The following is a 17,149-nucleotide window of genomic DNA, read 5'->3' on the forward strand; positions in this document are numbered from 1 at the left end:
AGAAAATCTCCTTCAGCAATTATATCCATGTTTTGTGTTAGTGATATGAGTTGTACTTCATCCAGGTCGGTTTCCAGCTCCTCAGGATGGAAGCTTTTATCTCTGTGGTTGATCTCCTAAAGCACCTTGGCCTGTGCGTGTTTTGTGATATTTTTAATTTTTTTTTCCTTTTTAAGGTCATGGTTGCTGATTCCAACGAGATTTAAGCCAATTCTTAGCTTTCAGGTACAAAAAGAGAAAAACGCAGACATTTCATTGGAAAAGATTTCCAAACCCCCGCTCATGGCAGAAGTCTGTGCAAACACCTCGCAGACTCAGAAACGAGCAGGTAAATAAAAAGAGCGGAACAGGTGTTGCATGAGAGAGAAATGCCATGAATCAAATTCATTTTAAACTCCTGACTCACAGTTTTGATACTTGCACCAACAGCTACAAACAGCCTCAATTGCTTTACCCTGCCAGTAATGACTGAGGCGGAGGGGATTATTACTGGCTTGCCTCCAGTCACCTGTTGTGCACGAACAAGTGCAAGTTTGGGGTGAGGGAAAGAAAGGCACCTGTTGGCTTCTCGCCGGGCAGGGAGCGATTCTGACCCGTGAGCTATCAGCACATGGCTTTGTTGGCCATTTCTCTGGGGTTTTGAGGTGTGCGTCGTCCTGCTGCTCAGAGCAGGACGTGACGTGCCTCAAGGATGGCCTGAAAGTTATATAATCCCCAAAACAGCGTTTAAATTCATATTAGTCCTGATCAAGCAGCAGAGTGCACAAGAACATGTGCAGCTACAGGGCCCGACTTTGAGACACCACTTGCAACGACAAACAGTGAGAGATACGGAGGTTATACCTTCTTTCACCTGTCATTAAAGAGCAACCCATTATACAAAAAGGTTATGGTGACCAAGGTCCCGCTCTGCAAGGGGCTGAGGGTGCAATTTTCCCACAAAACACAACCGGTAAGAGTGGCTACATCGTTGTGTTCGTGCAGGAGGGGCCGCATCGACCCCTCAGATCTTACCCGGTGAGGCGGCCTCGCGCCCCGGGGGCTGCCGGTACTACCTTCATCTGCATAGCCACGCCTTCCATGGTATCCCGTCTCATCTGCATATCCCCGCCCCCCCGCCGTGCCATTGGCCCGCTCTCTCCCCAGCGGTGGCGCGGCCCGGGGCGGAGACGCTCCACGCCTCATTAGCATTCGCCCCGCCTCCCAGCGGGGGAGTTGGAGCCGATTGGCCGCCTTCGCCGCGGCGGGGCGAGGCCGCGCCCTGCGATTGGTGGGGCCGCCCGTCACTCCGGCGCGGCCAGGGCCGCACTTCCGCCTCGGTGTCGGCGGGGCCGGAGCGGGAGAGGAGCCGGGATCGGGGCTGGTTCAGGTAACGCCGCGGGCAGGGCAGGGTCGGGGCTGCCGCGCTGCGCTCCCCGCGGGGCCCCCGCGCCCCCGGCAGCGCCCGCAGTGGGCCGCGGGGGTGTCACTCCCCCGTGGGCCGCGGGACGCGCTGTCAGCGCGGCGGCGGCGGCGGGCGGGGGGGCCTTGACTCGCCCGGGGGTCTTGGGGCGCTGCGGGATCCCGCAGAGTCGGGCAGCAGGGTGGAGGGTGTTGGGGTGAGGTTCTGAGTGCCTCCCCGGTGCTGAGATTCCACCCGGTGCTGAGCTCCCCCCGTTCCCGGTGCTGTGATCCTGCCTGGTGCTGTGCCCGGTGCTGTGATCCCCGTGCTGTGATCCTGCCCAGTGCTTTGATGCTGCCTGATGCTGAGCCCTTCCCAGTGCTGTGACTCCATCCGGTGCTGAGCCCCTTCCCGGTGCTGATCCCGATGCTGAGCCCTGCCTGGTGCTGAGCCCTTCCCGGTTCCCTCTTGCCAGCCCTCGGGCTCTTTGTGGCCGGGCAGGGAGCGGGGGCTGAAGGACGTCGCTGTCCCTGCAGAGGGTGCAGGTCAGCGCAGCTCTGTCAGCCCCGGCGCTGGGCTTTTTCTAATTTTATTGTATTTTTCCGATTGCTTTTGCAGCTGGGTGGTTTAGCAGAGGAGTCTACGACAGGCAGTTCCCCAGGGGAACGTATTGGGCTCGGCTCAGCTCAGCACGGGAGCCTCAAGGGGCCTTTTAGGCCACAGCTGAAGCGCAGCGAGCAGTCAGGGCTTATTTGAGTTTGGCTTTTTTTTTTTTTTGTTGCTGTTCTTCAGTTACCTACCCGATGTTTCTCTTACAGAGCTCCTGAAAGGGAGACAAGCAAGATGGGAAAAATAGCAGGAAAAAAGGCTTTTTTTTAAATACCATGCCACCAGAACTTCTGCATGGTAACAAAGGTGTAAGTTATGTTGCCATTTATTTAATCTGGGTATTGATCATGTTTGTGCTCTCTGTGTGTTCAGATTCAGGACTCCTTCTGGACTCTGCAGCACTTGCAGGCCAGAATTTCAGATGTGGGTTCAAAATCACCTTCTGTTTTTTGTGTATGCCATAATCTTGTGTTTCCTCTCAGGAGTATCTGCCAAAGCATGTTGAGTTCAAGCAGATATTGCTTCCATTTACTGTGAGTTTGCTCTGTTAAAGTACAGATCCTTCAGTTTTGATCCCAGGAAAACTAAAAAGGAGACATGGATATGCAGTGTTGATTAGCATCACTGCACCACTCCTCTTGTGGTGTTTCCTCTTCTAAAGCTTTGCATGCAGGAAAAACTAAAATTGGATTGTTCCAACTTAACCCTCCGAAGTTCTGTAACTCCACGTTCACGTTGCCATCTGGGAGCAACCATGTACATGTCACCTTAACCAACTTTGCACCACCGTGCTCAGGGACTTGTAAAACCTCAGGGCAATGTCTGGAAGCAGTGACTTGGGTAACTTCCAAACATAAAGCCCTGCGCCGTGGGATGGAAGTGGGAGAACTGGCTAAACTAGCATGGAAGCAAGAAATTCCGAGCAGTGATTTTTCCCCTAAGGAACCCTTTGGGTTTTCAGTGACAGTAAACAAAGCTTTTTCTTAAAATAGTTGTCAAGCCATGCGAATGTTTGACCACGTGACAGAAAGTTGAGGGCAGTCTGGGATAAGACCAGGAGTGATTCTTAGTATTGTTTTCCTGAACCAACAGCACCTCATGGTGAACCTGTAACTTCAGGGAGTCCTCGAAAGGAAGCACTGAGACGTCTGCTGTCCAGGAATAAATGTGGCATTTTCCTCCAGAACTGGTTCTTCAGCCATGCCAATATAATCTTAGAAACAGAAGCCAAAAGTTGGAGATAGAAAATGATGATTAGACAACAAACCCCGTGCCTGCAAGTAGTTGAAGACTAGATAGGTTAAAGGTTTCGTTTGGTGCAATACTGAAAAACAGTGTGGGTTTTAGTTATTTGTTTGCTGACTTCTAGGCAGTAACTGATCACTGAGGAGCATTTTCACTCTTGGATGGTTTCTTTAAATCAGTTTTAATACTGTTACTGCTTTCCATGATACGTACTTGCTTAAGCTGACAGGTCTTGTGATTGAAACTGGTATTTCTTTCAGTCTTTCTTCTTGTGAATTCTACTGTGTGAACTTCACACACGCTGACCTAGAACAAAGGTGGAAAGCTTTGCTTTCTGTTATCTTAGTGTTGGCTGGAAAACATCCCAACCAGGCTTTTTTTGCTTTGATAAGGCTATATTTTTAAACCACTGTTTGTAGTGCCAGTCAGATGATTTTTTTTTTTTTATTGGGTCGTTGTTTGAAAGCAAGGTTTGCCTGCAAGTACGCTGAATTTTTAAGCAGATAAGTTATTAGCTTTGGTATTTGAAGTAACTTGTCCTTGAGCAAGTGCAATGTTACATCATGCTGGTTGATATCTAGGGCTTCCATTTACAGGGTGGCGTTTTTCTAGTCCTTCACTTCAGCATCAGTTTTGCCACCTGAGTCATGGAGATACAAGAAATGTCTGTATGTGACGCTGCTATGATGTTTAAAATGCTTAGTGTTTAGTCACTTCTTTGTGAAGTAAATAAAATGTTTGGTTCTCTTAACATTTTTCGGAAGAAATGCACAAAATCGGGCGTGCAAAGAATATGTGTTAGATATGGAATGCTCGTGTTTTTGCTGAGTTTGAACATGTAACTGGTCACAGGGGCACCTTCTCCAAGCTGAATAAATTGGAAAATGAGAGCAATGAACAAGTTGGTCACCCTGCATCTGCCACTTTGGAGATATGGGACTTTGATGTGCTTGGTCTTGCAAAAGAATATAGGTTATGCATTATAGCAATTCTTTTATAGGTTTTATTATTTTATGGAATAGACCACCATAGAACTGGGAATTACAGAATACATTATCTCAATCCTTGAATTCTTGATAATTAGTGTGCAGATAGATGTATGATGATGTAATCATTTATTTTGTATCCTTAAAGGCTTGTAATAGCAAGTTGCAGGAGAGCAATAAGCAATTAGAATGTGTCAAATGTGGCTTACCATAACGTTCAGTTATACTCTTCAAAAAATGTATTGTTGATTCAGTGCACAAAGATAATATCTTAATTTTCAGGATCAATAAGTTACAAGAATAGACGAAAGAACAGACAAGAATAGACTAAGCTGCCTTAAACTTGATTTTTTTCTTTCCCTTAAATACAGTTACGATTGGAAATTCATTTGCTGGTCTAGACAGATCCTTTAGATTTAGTTCAGTATATTTTATTATGCACATAATTGTTATTATGCACATATTGTGCACGTAATGAGACAGATTTTTAGTAAATTACAGCAGCCTCCATTCAGAAAATGCAGAGGCTGCAGAGTGTTGTCTTCCTGGGGTTGTTTATCAATCTAGTGGGAGGGAGGGTGCACAAAAGGTGAATTGTCCCTGCAGCTGCAGAAACCTTTTAGTTTTGACCCTCTGGGTTTTATAGTCCAAAACTTAAGCTGTCTTTTGCTCTGTGCTTGGCATTAGACTGAGTGGAAACCTTGGTCTGTGGTGTTCCTGGTGGAGTCCAGTTCCTTTGCTGTGCTGTCCAGAGTTTTGAATGAGATAAAGGTTGTGGCTGTTGGGATGCTGTGAACCTCTGGAGTTTTGTAAAGTTTGCATGCTTAGGGTATTTTTCAAGAAATGCATTTTCATGAATGGATAACTTCATTATATTTTTACTCTTCTGAGTAATTTTTCTTTTTCATGCTCCCAAAAGAGCCTGTTAATAGATCTCATTGTGTTTTGGTTGTGATGATAGTTAAAAGCAGTGATGGGAAGTCTGAAGGTGGTGTGTGAGTTCTGAGGTGTCTGTGGTTCTCATCACTCACTTCAGCTCTTTAACTCACCCACAGCTCTGGCCACTGAGGTGCTGATGTAAACTCTGTTCCCTGCAACATGTCAGTGCAATCAAGTGAGAACAAGAATCCCTTTAATAACTCTCAATTATAAAACTTGTGTGTGTTGAGGCTGCGGAGAAATTCCCTCACCAGCCCGTTCATAAGAGGCCCTTCAGCAGCGTGTGTTCACTGAGATGAGAACTTTGTCAGGAGAACAAAACTGACCCCTGTGTGGGGTTCTTTCTAGGTTTTGCACCAATGAAACTGTTGAATGGTTGTCCAATAGTGAAACAAAAATGCTACCGATCTTCAGAGATGCAAATAACTTTGTTTACATGGTCTTTCTTTTAAACAAAGTGCTGTGCACGTTTTGTTACCCAAGTGGGCTAATGTTATTGAGCAGATAGTTGGGTGGATTCTTTACTAAAACTGAACTCTAAATAGAGAGATTTGTCCTGTCTTGAGAAGTCAACATTTATTTTATTTTATTTTTTTAATCTCTTGACAACAGCAAACGTAGTAGCAACCTTATACTGGAATCCATTAGGTATCTACTACAAATGTAGCTTTAAATGAAATTCACCCATGGCATAATCTCTGACTTTCTAAAGCTTTTGTAAATTTGTGGTATCATCTTAAAACTCTTTAACAGTCTTCTGGTTGTGTGCATGAGCTCGTGCTGCAGAATTCCAGTGTGTGAGGAGTTGTTGGTAATGAAAATATGGTTTCTTATGCTGTAGGGCTTTGCACTGGGTTCATCAGTGTTGTCTTCCTGCTCTGTTTGTCATATAATTGCTATCATAATTATTTAAGAGTCTCTGTGAAAATGATTTTGTAAGATACCTTGTACAGAATAAATGTAAGCCTGCACTTGCCTGAAGAGAATGGGCCCACAGAGACAAAGCTTAAAAAGTGCCTTTGAGTAGGAAGATCTATAAACTTAAAAATGTAACTACTTTTTGCGGTTCTAGGGGTTTTCTCCGGTGGTGTTTTATGCTGTAATTGTCTTCACATTCATAAGCTTCAGTGATCAATTTGTAGGGGTGGTTGCATCGTGATGGGAAATACTGAAGCATCCTTAATTTTACCTTCAAAGAGAAGTGTTCATAAATGATTAATTACATATCTACTGACGCTTGTGTCACTGTGCTTGGAGTTATTGATTACTTCCCACCTTATCTCTGTAAGATAGAACAGTTCATCAGGAAACTACTAAGAAGTAACTAGTTTTACAATACAGTAGTGAATGATTTTTTTTTTTAACAATGTGCTTAGAAATGAGCTGGTTTATCACTCATGATCAAACCTAACATTCTGCATCATGCGTGGAGAGGAATGCAAAATGGAATTTTGTCATATTTTACAATCATGGGCCATGAAATAGTTTCCAAGGGAAGGTTACAAAGTCCAAGAAATGCTGTACCAGATGCTCTCAGGTGGAAAAATGTCTCAAACATTGAGGTGGTGTTAAAAAAGGAGAACATTTACAGAGTTTTGTGGGAATTTCAGCGAAGCGTTTTGCATCAGAAGATATTAATCTGCTGGAATCAAGTTTCCTTGTTCTGTTTATTAGATTTATGGAAATTCAAGCCAATATCCTTGGCTGTAGAACAGAATTTTTGGCTGAAGAGAAAGTGGGGAATAGCCATTGGTTCCACAGGTAGTTGAGCACTATGCTGGAAGGGTATTTTCTGTCCAGTTTCATCTTTACAATTTTTATGTTCAATAAATAATACCTCTGGTAGCAGCACTGTAGCTTTGTGCTGGGGGCAGTATTTGTGTGTGCAACAATTACTGTCATTTGTTCTGATGCAGATACAAATTTTGTAGCTTTTCCTCAGTTGAAAGCCAGACTTGCAGAGTTCCAGTTGGCTCTAATTCCTGTGAAGTATCACCAGAAGCTGGTATTCCTGAGAGAACAGAACCATAAATCAGTTTGATTTGTGTTGATCCTCATCACTCAGCCTCTCTGCACTTTGTTAACTTGAGAAGGAAGTTGCCCTTTTCTTGCTGAGGATGTAGAGAGAGTTTCATCTTACCAAGACATCTTGGTGGAAGATGGTATTACATTCGAACTTTGGAGTAAGAAAGAAATCTAATTTGGTAAAGAAAATCCTCTTCTGGATTCTGCCATCTGTAGCTGTTCTCTGGCTAAAGAGATTTTAAGTGCATAATAATTACAGCAGGTATCTAAATTGCCAATTAAATTGACTTCTTGGCTAATTTTTGTAGATGTTTTAGATCCAGTGTTGTTGGTAACCTAATTTCATAAGTCAATTAGGATTCATTCTTGCTGAAGCAGAGATGAAACACTGCAGTTTGATGTTTTCAGGAGATGTGTATGAAGCAAACACACATGAATATTTATCTTCCAGTTTGAGTTATTTATTTCAATCCCTTGAAGTACTACAGCTCTGTTTTATTTCAGCAGGCAACTCAGGAGATGATGGGGTTGGCTCCTATTCCCCCAACCATGCTGTAGACTGTTGGTTTTTTTGTTGTCCTTTTTTCCCCCCATTTTTTAATTTTAGTGTTAATGTGAAGAGTGTGTATCTTTGGTCTTCTGCTGGCTCTTGGAGTCTCTTTCTGGACAGAAGGTGCATCCAGGATATCACAGAATGGTTTGGGTTGGAAGGGACCCTAAAGACCATCTCTTTCCACCCCTTGCCATGGGCAGGGACACCTTCCACTATTCCCGGTTGCTCCAAGCCCCATCCAACCTGGCCTTGGACACTTGCAGGGATGGGGCATCCACACCTTCTCTGGGCAACCTGTGCCAGGGCCTCCCCACCCTCACAGGGAAGAATTTCTGTTTAATATCTAATCTAAACCTGCTCTCTCTCAGTTTGAAAATTCACATTTCCTCTCATTCTTGTCATATCAAACTAATGAAAATGTTTTTCGTGAGGAAGTCCCAAGTGACCTTTTTCCTTTTTCCCCTTTTTTTCTAATTTTTCTTCCTTGCAATTATTCTCTTTTCAAGTTAATAAACTTTAATGATTTTAAAATTTGCTGTGGAAGTGCAGATCCAACAAAACCTTGTTAGGCATGTGAAAAAGCTGATGAATGTGCTAGTTCATGAATTCTTTGGTGGCACTCTAATTCCAGTGTATTGAACTCCTAACACCCTACCTGCTCATGCTGTGGTTATTTTCCTGACTGCCTATTGATTCTGTACTTGGTTTTACTTAAACGCTCCTTGATCTCACAAGTAGATTTAATGTCAGTGTAATGAGCAGGACTGAGCGTTTTATGGGTCTCACAGAGCCAGAACATGTGATTTCAAAGTGAAAAAAAATGGGATTTGTAAAGGTAGCAGGATGGTGTCAGCAAAGCTTTCCAGAATTGCTGCATGATGTGAAATTTCTGCTTCAGGTCTCTGGAGGAAAAAAAGCACTGCAGTTTTCTTGAGCCAGCTTCAAACCTGAGCTTGCTGAGCCACATTCCAGCCCAATGAGCCACTGGGCTGTAAATGCTGGTCTTTCTATAGAAATGTAAATGTTTCTTTAAGGAGGAGTAACTTTCGGTTATCAAACCGGGTCTTTGTTGGGGATTAACCTGGAAGAACAAGTTAGTATGGAGGAACTAGTCGAATTAACTAAGCCAGAGTAGTTGCATGTATAAACTCTTACAGGTTGTTCTGGGGTACAATTTTTTGGGGTTTTTTTTAATCGTGTATAAGTTCCAAGGATCCAGAATCATGGTGACAGAGGCATAAGCTGGTTATTTTTATTATTTTTCTGCTGACAAATGGATTTTGAGAAGGAGCAAGCACACGAGGCGACAAAATTGTGGGATTGCTGACGTATCCAGATAAATGGCATAGGAAATTTCAACTTTTAGTGCTTGATAGAGCTGTAAGCAGATGAAATGATGTTATGGACAACCATTGCAGGTCATCTCCACAGCCTCAGGATCACAGAATCATTTAGGCTGGAAAAGACCTCCAAGATCATGGAGTCCAGCCTGTGACTCTTTTCAGCTAGACCAGAGCACTGAGTGCCACGTCCAGTTGTTCCTTGAACACCTCCAGGGATGGGGACTCCACCACCTCCTTGGGCAGCCCCTTCCAATGCTTAACAACCCTTTCTGTGAAGAAATTCCTCCTAATGTCCAACCCGAAGCTCCCCTCATCTGGCATATAGGTGTGGAGAGCACGGGTGCTCTGCAGGCAGTGGATCCCCACAGTCTGATTTTGGAGAGCAGCCATGAAGGTGGAATGTGCATCTCTTCTCAGAGGGGTGCTCAGTGCTCACATGCACGTCACAGAGCGCGTTGAGCAAATGAGTTTATAAAGTGATTTTGCAAAGTCTTGCGGCTTTTGTTGGCCTGGTTTTAAAAATAAATTCAAGTGGGAGGAAACGGCTTAAAATGGGAATTGTGCAAAGTCTCTGGGACTGATGTATTTCTGGAGGAGAGTTCTTGTACCTTCTACAGCTGGGGACTGTGACCTTGTAGGGGATGCTCTGACCTGCACAGAGTTAATCTTTGCAAAGCAAAGCGTGTTCCTGGGAGCCAGATCACCTGGTAGGTGTCACACCGAGTGAGTGACGGGTTCAACTGCGCTTGACAAACACTTTGTGTGACATTATTCATAACCAGCTGATTGACAGATGCGCTACAACTTCGTTCTTCCTTTGTCATGGGACCTTGGCTGTCACTGTGGGTGGTGTGAATAGTGACACTCTCTGCATCAGGGCTGTGAGGATCACTGAGAGGAGCGTGTTTGCTCCCGAGCGTGAGCCTCTGGGGATCTGTCTCAGACACATTTAGGAACAGCCCTTTCTGTTTGTTCTCTCTGTCTGTGACAGACTTCTGAAAGGCAGGATGTCATTCTGAGTAACTCCTTCCCTCTGTAGAACCTATTTCAAGGTGTGCTGTGAATGTGGTGCAAGTATTTTCTTGTGTTTCTGCAGTATTTATTTCAACTGCTTTGTCCTTTGCCTTTGCAAAACATCCCCATGTCCTTTGAGGAAGGGACTGTCCGTGGTCATCAGTCATACAGGAATGTGACATTTCCTGATGAACTATGAGAATTTAAAGGAATTTTAATGTGTATCATAGAATCACAGAATGGTTTGGGTTGGAAGGAACCCTGAAGACCATCCAGTTCCAACCCCCTGCCATGGGCAGGGACACCTTCCACTAGCCCAGGTTGATCCAAGCCCTGTCCAACTTGGCCTTGGACAAGGATGCAAGGATGGGGCATCCACAGCTTCTCTGGGCAACCTGTGCCAGGGCCTCCCCACCCTCACAGAGAAGAATTTCTGTTTAATATCTAATCTAAATCTGCTCTCTGTCAATTCAAATTCACATTCCCCCTTGCCTTGTCCTGTCACTACATGCTCTTGTAAAAAGTCCCTCTCCACCTTTCTCGTAGGCTCCCTTCAGGTAACCTTTTGACTTGTTGTGCAGCAACAATACTAATCACTTGTGCCCATGTGATTAGTAGTTAGTTATATTTCTGTCCTTTACCTGTTCAGGTTTTGGGGATTCTTGCTTGGGGCAAAAATAGCATTTTTATTTCAGCATTGGTATTTGCATTTCTAAATTGTGTTATTGGACAGCCTAATATCTTGTTTAACCTGTTTGTGGATGGCTTTAAAACATCACCAAAGTGCAAAGCTTATTTCAGAGGAACTGAAGTGGTTGTTCTTTGATAAGAAGATGCCAGAAGGTCTTACAAGTTTTTGACTTCACATGCTATGCTTAACTCTTGGTTCTTTGGGTTTGTATATTTTAGGCATTGGTGTGCAAATAAGCAAAATGAGTAGAAAAACTAGGTTCTGCCCAAATAACTTGTCCAAGACTTGCTTCAATAAATTATGTTAGGCTTAGTTTTTTCTGTAAATTGCTTTGACACTCACTTTAAGGGTAACTTCAAAGAGTGACATCTTATTGTGAATATTCTAGACAGAGAATTTGTCAGAGTGAACGTAAGATAATACAGCTGCAGTACAGATTTACCAACCAAAGTTGTACTGTTGGGGTGGGTATTATTACTTTTTTTGGATGGTTTTATCTCTTGTCTTTCGGTTTGAGCTTCAAAAATAGTGTCTTTCCTGTAGGGAGATCAGTTTGATACAAAAATAAAAATAAATGTGCCAGTTTTTGCTCATGCACACAAATCCCATAATAAATCTGATTAGTCTGTACCAATACCTACCCTTAAAATATGAGGAAATAGATAAGCTTTGTTGCTGTAAACCACAAAATCTGGGCTGCCTGTGGCTAGGAGTGTGTTGTCATCAATTAATGGCAAATTTGCAGTTCTCTCAGGATGCCACTACTTGCAGCTTTTCCATGTCATTTATAAAATGACTTGGTGATCAGTGTGGCAGCTGGGCTGAGGTCCCCACAAAAAGCACCTTTCTGAGTGTCTGTGCCTTGAGCACTCAGGCTCAGCCCTTGGCACTGCCTGTAAACCCACTAAGATAACTTTAAGCTGTAAACCAGCAAACCCTGATGGCTGAAACAGTGTTTTCTCTCCAACGAGGAGCCAGTGAAATCCTGTATGGAAACCTGTTTGCTCCATTCCTAGTGATTACTATGTATATAAGAAAATATCCAAATATAGTTTATATTTCTTCTACACCGTAGGACTAAAAGTTGAGAACATGATACCATGTTTATGCTTTATGAGGGATTTTTCCAAGACAGGTGGTCCTGAGCTCCTGAAGGTCTGTCTGCCACAGGAGTGTTGCACCCTTCCTCCAGTGGCAATTTTGGTAAAACCTGTTATTTAGAGTTGCTCGTGTGTAAGTGAATTCTTCTGGATACATCAGGGACATGGAGGAGGAAATGCAGATTACAAATACTGAATATGAAGCAACCAGGATGTTTTTGTCTTCTGACATTTCAGCCTAGCTGAAAGTAACTTTTGCTGTTGCTTTCAGTAAGAGAAAAGGACTTAATCCTAGCTTTTTGGCTCATGAAAGCTGAATGCTGTTATCACTGTGTTCAGCTACATGCAAATTCATGTTAATCTCTGCTGTATAAAAGAACTGAATGTAAAAGAAGTGATATAAGTGTGAAGTTATTCCCAGTGTAACTCAGCAAAATATATTACTTTATCCTTTTAAAATTGTTCCTGGCACCTTGGGACAATTCGTGACTATTATTTAAAGTGACTTCAATGAATATTTTGTTCTTTAGGTAATAGTTATAAAGCTTGTGTGTAACGTACAGGGATTTGACTGAACTTTCATTTTCAAATAGCAGTGAGCTTCAGGAGTGGTGTGAGGTTAAGTCAAGTTGTTGATTCTGGTCACTTCATTTGTACTTGGAGAGTGTTTTTATAGGAAATCTGGGTTGTCTCCATCTGCACGCTGTGGGATGGAGTTCCACTTCACGGATCCTTTTGTAATGCAATTCTTATTGTGCAGGAGAGGGGAGAGGAGAAACTGGCATTCATCTGTGTGACCTTATTTATTCTAAGGCTCTTAACGATAATTGACGGTTTTTTAAGGCATAATTTTTATTTCTCAGTGCCTTCTATACAAGACTGTTACAAAACTGAGACAAAACAGAAAAAGGGAAGATGCAAGAAAACATGGAGAAAATGAGGGAACTGTAGTGGTGATCATGAGAGGGTTGTATCATGTGTGTATCCAAGTGTCCTTCTGGAAATGTTGGCTGCTGTTTTGCCAGGAGGATGTCATGCTTGTGGACAGCTGAAACCATAAATGTCTTGCATCTTCAAGGATACTTGGAGGGTTAAAGTAGTCCTCTAATGCAACCTCTTTTTTGGCAAATTAGTGGAGTTCAGTGTGGTCATCTGGGGTGAACACTTGTCCTGAGGTGAGTCCTGGTTTTCTGTAGCAGTAGTTTTCTTTGGATTCCTTCCCTCCAGCCCTGTAGAAAAGTTTACATAGTTGCATCCTCAAGGAGAGATTTTCTGCAAAGATATGACATATTTGGAGTCCTTGGAGGAGATACTTCCAGATATATTGCTGGTGGCGCTGGAAAGTTTGGAGAAACTTTTATATGAACAGGCACTTTTTTTAGAGTCAAGAATTGATTTCCCTTAGACAGCATAACACAGGGATAGTACACTGACTCGTACTTACAGTACAGATTTAGAAAAATTGGAACTAGATGATCTTAAAGGTCCCTTCCAACCCAAGCTATTCTGTGATACCAAATCTGGTGTTTAGTTCATGCAGAAATCCGAGCTGCTGCAAGTGAGCACTTGCTGATAGCCTTGCACTGGAATCCTTCGGACAGACATGTCCCTGCCTTAAATGCTCTGAGCTGTTGCATCCTTGCTTAGGAGAGTGCAGAGCTTTGGCAAAAGAAGTCAGAAGCTTGTTGCTGATGAGAAAGAAAGCTGAAAAAGGTTTAAAAGTCTCTGTCTGTAGAACAGCATAGGGAAAAGGGAAGGAAACTCATGCAGCTGAGAGCAATTGCGACAGCAGTGTAGCAACAGTTGAGAAGCAGATGTTTAAAGTTTTTTTCTTGTGGAGGTGAGGACTTATAAATATGATATTGCTGATGCAGAGATCGATACAAAATCCTGTAGTAGCAAGGAAATGGGAAGTTCCTAAGGGAAAAGTGACAAGCTGAAATACCTGTCCTTGACAGACAGAACACTTCAAGGCGAACACTGTATTCATTAGCTGAGATGAGTTCCATAATAAGCTGTTTTAGCTCCTCCTTCTGAATGGACAATTGGAAGGACTGTATGTGTGTGAGACATTCAACTAGCTTTTGTTCTGGGCAGTGAGGGGAAAAAGGCTTGAAACACAGTTTGATTTCTTGTAGAGAAGAAGGAATTGGCTTCAAACATGGTAAACTCTTCTGCTAGGAGCAGAATGCGCTTCTGGCTTTGTTTCTCCTAATTGGAATGGAATTGTGCAAGTTATAATTACTCTGGAGAAACTACTGCCACAAAAGCAGTGGAATCTTCAAGGATCATAAAAAATTGAGACTGACAGATTGAGGTTGTTCTGGAGGAGATATCGATAGCATTGCCATGCTGTTGTCTGTTGTTGTGTACTTGGCTTGTTGTTGGTACCTGGTGAACATTTGTAAGAGTGGAAACTAAATTTTCTCATTCTCTCCTTAAACTAAGGTTGGGTGAAGTAAAAATGTTTGCATTACACCATTGCCAACCATCTGGAAAAAACTGATTTAGTCTATGCATAAAGTAGAGCTGGAATGCTTCATAAATCTGTAAGTTATTTGCAGTGCGCTTGGTTCTACCAAGGAAAAGTTTGTTGGTTCTTTACACTCCTCCTAGATGGAAAAATCTCCACTTGTCTCTTCAAGGGTTCATAGCAGTAGCCTGAGAAAACTTCTCTAAGGCTCACTATGTACTGATTGCATGATGTAGAGTGAGGCCCAACCTTTTTATGCAGTGGTCAGATTTTGAGATACAACTGTTCTCTTTCTTGTTTCTGGCATTCTTGGTTAAGGATGCAGTAAGGCTTGTCCTTGTGCTGAAAAGAATTTTTGGTTTGCTAGCTGTCTTTTTCTTCTGTCAGTTCTCTGCTCCTTTCAGTTGTACTTGAAATTTAACTTGCAGTAAATAAGATATATTTTACAGTAATGTATATGAAGTATTTATAGAGAGAGGAGGGTGGCATAGTAAAGCAACTGTTCTTGTGGCAGGCAGTATTCATCTTCAAAATTACTTTGGTATCAAAGAAGGCTGTTTACTTATGAATGCAAAAATCCATCTTTTACTATGGGAGGAAATAGGAAAATTAGTATTTGTCAAGTGTGCGTGTTTGTGCACGTAAGAAATGTGGAAGTTGCTAATTCTGTTTCCCTGTCTTGTCAAATAGATCATCTAAAGCAGCTGGGAATTTGCAAAAGAAGACCCTGACAGCACACAGATACTTGATCTCTAAATCAAATTCAATGATGCATTAGAGGGAGCTGGATTGGCTGTGCAGAGATTTCACACTGAAGGATGAACGGTGAAGAAGAGTTTTATGATGCCGTTACGGGTGAGTGATGGGCACAGTGCCAAGGGGGGGGAAAAAAGCTATAAATTGGATTGTGTGTGTGGTGAGGGGCCAGTAACATGTAGCTGTTAATAATAAATCAAAACGAAGCCTCTGTTGGTAAAACTTGTAGTTCTGTCTGCTGAAAAGTGGACAGAGAGAATTATAATTTGTGTTCAGGCTTGGAAATGAGGGGTTGTTATTGAAGCTTAATGCTGGCTATCACTTTATCATTATAACAGTCCTTTAGTGGCCAGGTCTTACTTTCGTTTTCTGGAAAAGCAGGTAATTTAATAGCAGCTTGAGAAGTAATGCTTTTAAGACCCTTTGAAAGGTGAAATATTTTCCATGGGTTGTTTTTATTGTTATTTTATTATTTTCTTTTTTTTTATTATTTTCTTTTTTTTTATTATTTTAATGGAAGATTTATGCTAAGGAATTGAAGTAGAAAATGTTTTTCTAGTCAGAAACAAATTACTGTAGAAGTGTGCTTTCAAAATCGGGAGCCAAAAGTCTTTGCAGTCCCATATTTTTTCTACAAAATTAAACCTAAATCACTTCACACTTGAGCAGTGTATCAAATGGTACTTTGCTTTGAACTAATAAGGATGAATAGTTATTTGTAAGAGCCTTAGGTGGTTTTGGTGGAGAAATAAAATGCTTGAAGTGTTCTAATAAAGGAAATCTATTCAAAGATCTCAGACAATTTTAAAGTCTTCCACTGAAATGTCTCTTGAGAAGTCCTGTAACGGGGGAAATGAGAAATGTTGAGTGTGGAGTGGTTAATGTAGGATCACGGGAATGAGAAGAGAATAATGGGAAGCATTGAAAGCTGAAGGAGTGGAAGTACATGGTAGATACAAGTGGGTAAGGTGGACTTAGACATGGTTGGTTGGAAATGCATGTGAGAGTAAACAGAGGGGGCTGGGTGAAGCAGTGTGACTGACAGCAGGCTGTATAGGACTTGTCACAACTGTGTCACAGAGAAGAGGAGGAAATTTGGTTTGCATTCATGCCAGCTGGGAGTGATAGGGGTAGTATTCCAAAATCCTTTGTAAAATCAAACTGTTGTACCATTAAAATCTTGAACATACAGTGGATTGTTGCCATATGTCTTCGGTAATCTTTCAATTCCAAGAGCTCAGGACCAATGCCATGAATGAACTAGATTTTTTTCCACTGAAATAGGTGTACAGAAATGTGCCTCTGAGCATGAGGTCTGTGTGGTACAGCTGTGAGGTCGATGCATTCCTTTGTCTCTTGCTGCAGAAGTGCACAGCCCTCGGTGTTTGACTCATCTAGTTTTGTCCTCTTTCCTCTTCTTTTTTGCCTGAACCTCAAAGAGTTGATTCCCCCCACAAGTACTCCAGGTGGTAATGACTTCTGAGCTATTGTGCATGAGATGTTCCTGCAGTCTGGGCTGACTCTGCTCAGAAGTGGGATGTTGTGCATCAGTTCTGTGAGCACTCCTTGTCCTGTCCTAATCTTATTCTTCCACAGGGAGGAATGTACTGGCAGGAGATAAGTTTATATATATATATGTTATATGTGTTGCCCTGGAACATGCCCTGCAGGTACTTGGTTTAAGAGAAGTAAGCTGAGTTTGGAATCTGAATAGTTTGCTTCATTCTCCCTCAGGACTGTCTGCCTTTAAAGACAGATGCTCAATCCCTTTCTCTAGCTGGATGCTTTAGAAGATGCTGACAGTTTGATGAATTACTTGCACAGACCTTTTGAAGCCAGACCTGGTTCTTTGTAGCTGTGTCTTGTCCAAGTCATACATAAATCTGATGCAAAGAACAACCTGTAAATAGGTCTTTCTACGTTCATGTTCCTCAGCTGCTGTAGCAACTCTTTGCTCCTGTATCTTTTAGATAGTGCTTTGTTGATTTTTTTAGGTTTTATGGGTCTTGATCATGCCTATCTGTGTGTTATATT

The 17,149-nt window shown here is 42.5% G+C and overlaps 1 protein-coding gene across 2 annotated transcripts in view; it reads left to right on the forward strand.

Annotated features, from left to right (window-relative positions):
• Positions 1–1,275: 1,275 nt before the first annotated feature.
• The window catches only part of OSBPL2 (oxysterol binding protein like 2), a 35,120-nt gene continuing 19,246 nt past the window's right edge, over positions 1,276–17,149 (forward strand). Inside the window, exons 1-3 of one of the 2 annotated variants that reach the window (XM_027710705.2) lie at positions 1,276–1,369; positions 2,200–2,298; positions 15,050–15,214. In XM_027710705.2, coding sequence (XP_027566506.1) covers positions 15,178–15,214 — 37 coding nt within the window. In that variant the 5' untranslated portion in view covers positions 1,276–1,369; positions 2,200–2,298; positions 15,050–15,177. Of the gene's footprint in view, positions 1,370–1,630; positions 1,927–2,199; positions 2,299–15,049; positions 15,215–17,149 lie in introns of those variants that run through there. The other variant, XM_039378533.1, reaches the window with a different exon arrangement.

The sequence above is a fragment of the Pipra filicauda genome, unplaced genomic scaffold (genome assembly GCF_003945595.2).
Source record: "Pipra filicauda isolate LSUMZ 115617 unplaced genomic scaffold, ASM394559v2 scaffold13_size5146498_pilon, whole genome shotgun sequence".
Lineage (NCBI taxonomy): Eukaryota > Metazoa > Chordata > Aves > Passeriformes > Pipridae > Pipra > Pipra filicauda.